Source organism: Postia placenta (genome assembly GCF_002117355.1).
Source record: "Postia placenta MAD-698-R-SB12 unplaced genomic scaffold POSPLAscaffold_6, whole genome shotgun sequence".
Classification (NCBI taxonomy): Eukaryota; Fungi; Basidiomycota; class Agaricomycetes; order Polyporales; family Adustoporiaceae; genus Rhodonia; species Rhodonia placenta.
Genome location: NW_020169837.1, coordinates 2,198,647 through 2,208,224, shown reverse-complemented (window position 1 = coordinate 2,208,224; position 9,578 = coordinate 2,198,647). Strand labels below are relative to the sequence as shown.

The 9,578-nt window shown below is 54.5% G+C and overlaps 3 protein-coding genes across 3 annotated transcripts in view; 1 reads left to right on the top strand and 2 right to left on the bottom strand.

Annotated features, from left to right (window-relative positions):
• The window catches only part of POSPLADRAFT_1056467 (hypothetical protein), a gene marked incomplete at both ends in the record, with an annotated part of 1,850 nt that extends 1,550 nt beyond the window's left edge, over nucleotides 1-300 (bottom strand). Inside the window, one exon of the mRNA XM_024480777.1 lies at nucleotides 283-300. Within this exon, the coding sequence (XP_024339908.1) occupies nucleotides 283-300 (18 nt within the window). The remainder of the gene's footprint in view (nucleotides 1-282) is intronic.
• A 170-nt stretch (nucleotides 301-470) lies between these two features.
• Nucleotides 471-2,345, top strand: POSPLADRAFT_1141899 (hypothetical protein; the record flags this gene model as incomplete). The annotated part of the gene is made up of 2 exons (XM_024485359.1): nucleotides 471-532; nucleotides 623-2,345. 2 exons carry the CDS (start codon nucleotides 471-473, stop codon nucleotides 2,343-2,345), a joined length of 1,785 nt encoding a protein of 594 aa, XP_024339907.1.
• A 6,267-nt stretch (nucleotides 2,346-8,612) lies between these two features.
• Nucleotides 8,613-9,370, bottom strand: POSPLADRAFT_1140655 (hypothetical protein; the record flags this gene model as incomplete). The annotated part of the gene is made up of 2 exons (XM_024485202.1): nucleotides 8,613-9,121; nucleotides 9,178-9,370. 2 exons carry the CDS (start codon nucleotides 9,368-9,370, stop codon nucleotides 8,613-8,615), a joined length of 702 nt encoding a protein of 233 aa, XP_024339906.1.
• Between the last annotated feature and the right edge of the window lie 208 nt (nucleotides 9,371-9,578).

Genomic DNA, 9,578 nt, shown 5'->3' with positions numbered 1-9,578 from the left:
ACTGCGTGTTTGACGTGATGGTGGATGAGTTGTTTGACTAGGTGAAACTAGGAACGTAGCTTAGCAAGTTCGACCTTTTGATACAACGGTCTACACTCCTATTATTGATGCCTGACTCGTAGACGACGAGCGAGGACTTATGGACAATGCGTCGTCCTGAAGATCGAGCGAGGAAGTCGAGAATGACCACTACCCCAAGCGAAGAGGAGCAGAGACTTGAATGAATAACCAGGTCGAACTTAGGGTTCGACCGACTAATGGTACAACTACTTATACAAGTACCGACTGCGCACGGACCATCGTGTCTATGTGGTCGTGTTAGTGAAGAAAGAAACGTAGTGGTACGATATCAGGCACGAAGTGCGCACGGACCCCATTATGTAAGCTACATAATGTTCAACCTGCGGGTGAGCGCTAAGACAGGCGCCAGTATGGGCGCTAGTAGTACAAGGAATAGAACGGAAAGACAAATGTTTCATTCAGTACCTGCACTTCAGTGGGCGGTACTTGTCCTCACGGACGCATGGCATAGGTTCCTGCTGCATACTAGCCAAAAGCAGTACTGGGCCCCACGTGAACTGCGAACCCTAGTGTTACCTCGGGCGCCGTAGGTGTAAGCTAGTCTAACACGGCCTTTCGTAGCACGCGCACCTCCCCTTCCTCCCCCCATCACCATGGCTGACGAATTCTTCGACTGCTCTCGACTTGAGCACGCCTTCGACACCCAGGAGCAAATCGATGTCTCCCGCGATGACCCAGAAAGTGACGGAAACCGAGCCCCTTTCTTCATCTGTGATCGGCAACCGTGCCCTAATCGTACTCCGCGGTCCATCACTACCGACGAAGGGCGCTACGTGCCAATCCGACGAGTCCAACACCCCCGCGGCCCGGCACTTCGATATGCTGGCACCTCGAGATCCTCATCTCGCCACGTCACTCCAGCTCCTTCCCGACCTGCGTCCCCAGGCACCCGCATCCCCCAACCTGTCGCCAGTACAGGTCAAGCACAAGGAGATCCCAATCTCCCTCGAGGAATTGAGGTCATCGCACAGCCTACAGCGACCCCTCAAACGATCTCCCAGTCCTCCTTGGGGTCACGGTTGGAAAGGAACCCGAAGCCTGAGCCCCGCGACAGTCCAGCGGTTACTTGGGCCAGCTCGTCGTCAGCAATCTCGTCCTCGACTCCAGTCCCTGTCGTACGTCACCCCGCCACCAGACTTCCTCCGTCGCCTCCACCGCTGTCGTCGCCGCAAGGCCGCTCGAGCACTCGCTCCTCTCGAAGTTCGCCCGGCGGACAGTCACAACAGCCGTCTTCGCCCGCGGGCAGTCCTCCGTCCCCCTCGTCGCCGGTAATGTCCTCACCAGCGTCCCCCCCTGATAAGGACACTCTAAAGCTCCTCCTTCCCCTCCGATATGATGGCAAAACCGTCATCGAATGCGACAGGTTCCTGTCGCAGCTGCGCATCTACTGGCTGGTCAACACGTCGTTGACCACCATTGAACTCAAGGTGCAGGTTGCACTGAGCCTGCTCGACGGTGACGCCCGCACCTGGGCTACTCCATACTTCGCCCAACTCGTATCTGTGCAACTCGGTGTTCTGGGAGTAACGACCCCCTTTGCAAATGAGGCGGCCTTTGCCACGACTTTCAAAGCCCGCTTCGGCAACCTCGATGACGAGGCAGCGGCCCAGGTAGAGCTGGCCAAACTCTGCGCGGACAAGTCGGTCCGCAAAAAACACACTGCTGCGGAGTTTTCTGCGCTGTTCAAGGGTTCGGCGGACCGTTCCGGGTACGGGGACCTGGAACTACGCGACAAGTACCTGAGCGGCATCCCCTCCCGCGTCTACCGCAAAATCGAGCTCGAGACGTTTACTACGTGGGAAGACGCTGACAAGCGCGCCACGGAGGTCGAGCAGATCCTCGACATCAGTCGGGCCCGACGGCCCGAGTTGAACAACTTCTTCTCGGCTCGAGGTCGAGGACGCAGTGGGGCACGTGGTGGTGCGCCCCAGTCACACGGAGCTTCGGCCAGCATCAATGCAGCCGTCGGAAAAGGAAACTTCCCTGGCACTTGTCTTGGCTGTGGGAAGCAAGGGTACCGACGCTTTGAGTGCCCCAATTGTAAGGACAAGCCTTACACAAAACACGCCGACACACGGGCTACGGTTGCCTCGGGTTCCACCCAGGCCGCGACAAGCGCCCCCGTCACGACATCACCCTCGGCAAGTATAAGTGCCGCTTCAGCGAAATCCGAGCAATCGGAGCTGGCGGACTTAATGGCACAGGTGAAGTCGATGCGCGAGGAGCTCGAGCACTATCGGGCGATGAAGGAGGAGGGTTTTTGATCTGGTCCGCGCTTCGTGCCGCACGCGTCGGGCCGCGAGTATCATCTTGTAATAAGTATAACGTATTGTCAACTGCAATGGTGTATGAGCTGGACCAGGGGTCCCAACATTTTCACATTCCAGTTCGACTCCAAGGGAAAAGACGGCACAAAGACGTAATCGCTATGGTGGACAGCGGAGCCACCACGAAGTTTATCAACAAGCGATTTATCGTAGAAAATAAGGTGCAGACGCGGAAATTGAAGGAGCTGATTCCGCTATACAATATCGACGGCACCCTGAACAAAGACGGAAGCATCTCGGAAGTAGCAGTGCTACAGATGCAGATAGGAGAACACGTCGAGAAGACGGTGTTTACGGTCACGGACATTGGTCCAGAGGATGTGATCGTTGGGTTGGATTGGCTACGCGAGCACAACCCCGAGATCGATTGGGAGAAAGGCTCCCTCAAATTGTCGCGATGCCCTGAAACGTGTAGTGCCAGGAAGACTGGCCGAATGGAGCAAGCAGCGACTGCACATGATACGGGGGTCAGGCCCACGGCGCGCAGGTGTTCGCCGAAGTCCAAACGGTCGGTTATAGGCGCTTGCCGGAGTAAGGTACTCCTGGACTTCGAACCCGAAGAAGATCCGGCAGAAGTAGAGTGGGATGAAGCCGACTTGATTGAAGCCTGGGAGCAAGGTATCACGCTTCCTGGCGCCCCTCAGCTGTTCGTCGCAGCAGGGCATACGTACTCCCAGCTGTTCGCTGAGGAGGAGATCAAAAAGAAGGTCGTTAAGACCGCCGAGGAGTCGGTACCTAAACAGTACCACGAGTTCCTGAATATCTTCTCCAAGGAAGCATCAGAACGGCTACCCGAAAGGAAGCCTTATGATCACGCGATCGAGCTCGTGCCCGGCTATTCGACGTTCCACTCGAAGGTATATCCCTTATCGAACAATGAGCAGGAGGAACTCGATAAGTTCCTAAAGGAGCAGCTGGCGAAAGGCTACATACGGGAATCAAAGTCGCCCATTTCGTCTCCCTTCTTCTTCATCAAAAAGAAGGAAGGGACGCTTCGACCCGTGCAGGACTACCGCCGATTAAACGCGATCACAGTCAAAAATCGCTACCCGCTGCCGCTGATCGCCGAGATGGTGGACAAGCTCCGTGGCGCCACGCTCTTTACCAAGTTCGATGTCAGATGGGGATATAACAATGTCCGGATCAAAGCTGGTGATGAGTGGAAAGCCGCCTTTGTGACTAACCGGGGATTTTACGAACCCCTGGTGATGTTCTTTGGCCTCACCAATTCCCCCGCGACCTTCCAGGCGATGATGAATGACATCTTCCATGATCTCATTGTCGGCGGAAAGGTCCTTGTGTACCTAGATGACATACTCATCTTCTCCACCAATCAGGGGGAGCATGATAAGGTCACGCGCGAGGTCCTTCGACGCCTTCAGGATAATGATCTGTTCCTGAAGCCTGAAAAGTGCGAATGGGATGTTCCCAAGGTCGACTACGTCGGCTATGTGTTTGGTGGCGATGAGGTAGCGATGGATCCCGCGAAACTGAAAGGAATCAATGAGTGGCCGGTACCCCGGAACAAAAAGGATGTCCAGAAGTTCCGGGGGTTCTCCAACTTTTACCGCCACTTCATTAAGGACTTCGCTAAGATCTCGCGACCACTCGACCGGCTCACCGGGAACGACCCATGGCATTGAGGCGAAGAGGAGCAACACGCCTTCGATGAGCTCAAACGACTCTTTGCGACGACTTCAGTCTTGGCGTTGTACAACCCTAACCGGGAGACGTGCATCGAAGTCGACGCCTCGGGCTACGCCACTGGCGGCGTGTTGATGCAGAAGCAGGACGACGGCAAATGGCACCCCATCGCCTTCCGGTCTCACGCTATGGACCCCGCCCAGCGCAACTACGAGATCTACGATAAGGAGATGCTTGCGATCATTGAGGCACTAGATGACTGGCGCCATTATCTCGAGGGGTTACCCAATCAGTTCGAGATCGTAACCGATCATAAGAATCTCGAGTACTGGCGTACATCCCAGCATCTCACGCGTCGTCAAGCACGATGGTCGCTGTTCCTGGCTCGCTTCGACTTCCACATCACGCACAAGGCCGGGACATCCAATGGAAAGGCTGATGCCCTGTCACGTCGATCCAACCATCAGATCGGCGATGAGGACGATAACACCGATCAGGTAGTTCTCAAACCGGAAAGGTTCCGCATCGCCTCCGCCAGGCGCGGTCATGCCTCCGTGACAGCGGATCAGTCGCTCCTGAAGCGCATTAGGGAGTGTTCGGAAAAGGATCAGGAGGTGGCCGAGGCACTTGAAAAGGTGCAGGACCTCGGGCCGCCCCGGCTGCAAAGGGGTTTTGAGGAGTGGAATGCCGAACAAGGGCTCCTGCTGTTCCGCGGATGCGTGTACATCCCAAAGAACGCGGAGCTCCGGCGGGATATAGTCAAGATCCACCACGACTCGCCGATCGCCGGTCATGGCGGTCGTGCCAAAACCCTTGAGCTCGTATCGTGGAATTACTGGTGGCCTGGGATGTCCAAATTTGTCAATGAGTACGTAAGCACCTGCGATGTGTGCAACCGTACCAAGACATTCCCAGCCAAGCCCCAGGGTCCGCTGAAGCCGAACGAGATCCCCGAGCGCCCGTGGCAGATCATCACCACGGATATGATTGTTGGCTTGCCGAAGTCTGATGGGTTCGACTCGATCCTGGTTACCGCCGACCGCTTCACAAAGCAGGTCCACTTCTCAGCCTGTCATGAGACCCTGACGGCAGAAGGTGCGGCAGACCTGTACATCCGCGATGTGTTCAAGCATCATGGGGCCCCGGCCAAGGTCATATCAGACCGAGGTCCCCAGTTCGCTTCAAAGTATCTCCATGCGGTGTACAAGGGACTGGGAATCGAGCCGGCGCTGTCCACAGCATTCCACCCCCAGACAGATGGCCAGACTGAGCGCTGGAATCAGGAAATTGAGCAGTACCTGCGTGCTTTCACAAGCCACAGGTAGGATGATTGGGCGAAGCAGTTGCCGCTCGCGGAGTTCGCACTGAACAACCGAGTTCACTCCGCGACCGGGCACTCCCCTTTCTTCCTGCATCAAGGGTACAATCCTGAGATCCAGGTTCGGATCAATCCGATGTCCACGATGCCCGCTGCTGCTGATCGGCTCAAGATCCTGAAGGAGATTCGGGATGATGCGCGCTCAGCGCTTGAGCTATCTGCTGAGCGCATGAAGGTGTACTACGACAAACACGTGCAGGAGGCACCGGTCTTTGCACCGGGGGATAAGGTCTGGCTTGATGCCCGGAACCTTAGGCTGAAACAGCCGAGCAAGAAGCTCAGTCCCAAACGCCTCGGACCATATGCCGTGCGGCGAAAGCTCGGAGACTTGGATTACGAATTAGTCCTGCCGAAATCGGTGCCAGTGCACCCGGTGTTCCATGTCTCCTTGCTTAGCAAGTACACGCGTAGCGAGATCCCGGGCAGAGAGCCGGAGGAGCCGCCTGTGATCGAGGTTGAGGGCGACGAGGAGTACGAGGTTGAGCGGATCAAAGATTCAAGGATCTTCCGACGTCAGCTGCAGTACCTCATCAAGTGGAAGGGTTATGACGACTCGCATACATCATGGGAACCGGCGCGCAATGTTGCCAATGCGCCGGCCCTCATAGCCGACTTTCACCGGAAGAACCCGAACACCCCTCGTCGACTCAATGCTGCTATCTTTGGTGGTGTCAACTTCCAGCCGATGCCGTCGCCGCTAACTGAAGCCCGCTGCCGCTCCGGGTGGGAGATGGGCAAGGGTGCCTCGCATGAGGTCATGCGCCGTTGAGGGGGGGGGTAATGTCATGAGTTGGTACGGCGTCTAGCCGTTTTTTAATTTTTTCCTTTTCGCGGGCTCGAACCCGCGACCTCTGTACTACATACCTGATATGGACGCATCATATCTACTGTACGATTAGATTAGATAGGACGGCAGTGCGCGGCACAGCTCGGGCTCTGCTGACACAGCCTCTCTGACTCACCGGCCCCCGGGGCCGCGTCAGCATGCTGTGCACGGACCAGCTGTGCACGGACCAGTGCGCACAGCCTGCCCTTATCTCCCCATGTATATAAGCCGGCCTCTGCTGCCCTAGGGACCTCAGTTTCGACCTCTTGTCCCTAGGTCAGTAAGCTCCTGTATTCTCTTACCTACCTTACACTAACTAATACATTTTCTTGTCCCTAGCCTTAGGTTTGAGCTCTGCTCACCATCGCTTCGGTGAGACCCAGTCGAACGCCCCCAGCATTTAGGTTTTCCCCTGTCGCTTGACCTCAAGTCGCGACAGGTTCTACGGTAGCCTCGGGTAGGACACGCCATCTATAGCTGTCTCGCATAGGAGATCCATCCTATGCGAGACATCTGTAGGACGAGCATACCTCTGCGAGCCTCTGTAGCCATCAACGTGATGGGTAGATTGGCAGAACAATCCCCCGCCCAGTTTGGCTGCTTATCCATCTTTGCGCAGTGCAACACGTGGTCTTTGAATTTAAAGATTTCATATCATGATGTAGAGTAGAGAACAAAATCTGTTGAGCTATGAAGTGCGGCATATGGTCTGCTACTTGAAGCACAAGTCCACTCGCTGCACCAATGTGCCAAATACTCGGTGCAACATTCACAAGCTCATATGCACATGCAGCAGGAGCTACTGCAGATTGTTAGGTGAGTGTCCAAGTCTCCTTTTCATGCCATCATCCGACCTAGGCTACAGACTATGGGCCTCACTCAGGAACGAGCTGCCGCCAGCTGCACAGGATGACAACCTGTCTGACAACAATCTTGCTGCAAGTGAGCACCACAAATGAGCGCTGCTAGGCTCTGCAGTCGTAGTCCCGCCATACTGTATCATGAAGACTTCGCCAATTTCACTGAGTGGTGCAACCTGGCTCCTGGTACCCCGCCATTCCTGCCCTGTCTCAAGCCACCGGTCGCCTAGCGTGAAGCACAGGATCAGATGGGGGTGTCGATAGCCGGCTCCCTGTTTGTTGGAACAACCGGGCGAGCGCATGCCCGACTACCGGCTCGCCGACGTGCCGCGCTGCGGCGCGATAGTACCTTGTTCCTTCATACCTGATTTAGATAAGTGTTTACTATATTAGGCCGAGTTCTCGCATGTAATTACTTCGCGCGTTTGCCTCCCCGCCCCGAGGACGAGACAAACCGCTTCGTATTTGATCTTTTCCCGCGCCGCTCGCTTCCGTAAACTGTCGCGACTTGAGGTCAAGTGACAGGAGAGAATCTAAAGGCTGGGGGCGTTCGACTGAGTCTCACCGAAGCGATGGTGAGCAGCGCTCAAACCTAAGGCTAGGGACAAGATAATATATTAGTTAGGTAAGGAAAAAGGAATACAACTGAAGGCTTACTGACCTAGGGACAAGAGGTCGAAACTGAGGTCCCTAGGGCAGCAGAGGCCGGCTTATATACAGGGGAAGTTTAGGGGAGGCTGTGCGCACTGGTCCATGCACAGCTGGTCCATGCGCAGCATGCTGACGTGGCCCTGGGGGCCGGTGAGTCAGAGAGGCTGTGTCAGCGGTGCCTGAGCTGTGCCGCGCACTGCCACTCATCTAATCTAATCGTACAGTAGGTAGCAACGCGTCCATATCAGGCATGTAGTACAGAGGTCGCGGGTTCGAGCCCGCGAAAAGGAAAAAATTAAAAAACGGCTAGACGCCGTACCAACTCGTGACATAAACCTTCATGCTCGCTTATTCGAACCCGACGCCAACACTCGTTTCTACACTGTTCTTTTCGTTTGCCTCATTGTTGGACCACCGATGCAGCATCCGCCGCGCAAGGACCGCCCCCAGCGCCGTCGGCAAGGAGCACTTAGTTGTCCCGAAACTCGTAGGGCAAGGACACTGTGCGACCCGCATTTTGCTGTTCAGGTTCGGCCATGTGTGTGGTGTCCATTATCAAGAGCCGCTGCTGGCTTGGTTACACTCTACATGTATCTATGCTGTATGGAGTTTAAACCCGAGGATCCTGAATAAAAAATATGTACTGTATCACAGTAAACATAGATGCATACAAATTGATTCATATTTCCAGTTCAATTCAACATGTTTGACAATTATGATATATTACCAAGCAGCGAGCTAGATTAGGCTGTGTAATGTAATGATGGCAATCGGGATCCATCTTTGTCTACGTGTGCCTACATGTCTACATGACTCCCGGGCTACAGACTCCTCCTGTAGGACCGCTATGCTACACAGGACTCCTGTAGATGGGGGGCTGGCAATATGCCTATGAGACCTACATGGGCTACGCGAGACCTGTGTAGGCATTGTCGAGTTTGCAGATGTCGAATGCAATGCAACGATAAACCCTTACAAAGCATGCAATTGAAAAAGACTCTGCTGTCATGCACCTTCCAGGGAACTGTACCAACTGCCCCTTCAGCACTTCCGCTTCCTGCCTTCTCTGCATGTGTGCACATCGCATCCCACTGACGCACAAGTACCTGGAAATGCACATGAGCAGTTTCCTCCAACTCCCGGATGCTCTGGGGCGCGAACATGTGTGCCTCGACATGACGTTTGCGCGAATGCTCTGCACGGTTGCACGTGTTGAATAGGTTCCAACTTCTGAAATTTGCAAAAGTATCGTAGAAGGGTGCCTTCAATGCACCAGATGAGTGGCCATAGATGATTGCGAAGGCAGAGGGATCTGCAATAGAGACATTGTTGGGGCTGAGGCAAACGATAGGGCCTGCATGGTAAGGGAGTTGAGCAATATCTGATGAGGTATGGGTAGCGCAATATTACCGTATTGATGATGCAGAAGATTCACAGTCTCTGACCATCGGTTGTGGCTGATGACCCAAGAAGCCCAGCCAGATGTGAACTTCGTGAGGGATGGTCCAGGGTACACTCGAAGTTTGTATGGGTCATTGAAGTATGGAAATAAGATTGACGAAATTATGACCATGGTGATGAGACAGACTAGTACAGAGAGCATAGGTAGGAGGATACCAGCGAGGCCTTCACAAGTCAGGTTGATACTCCCAAGGGGAGATAGCGGTGATATCGACGACTTCATTGTGACAACACACTGAGTATGCCTTATTGGTTCCATTATATATGGAGTACATGCCGTGATGCGAGTCTATTGTCAATGTTAGAATCATAGGTCCTCGATTATCAGAATGCGGATGTACCAATCCAAC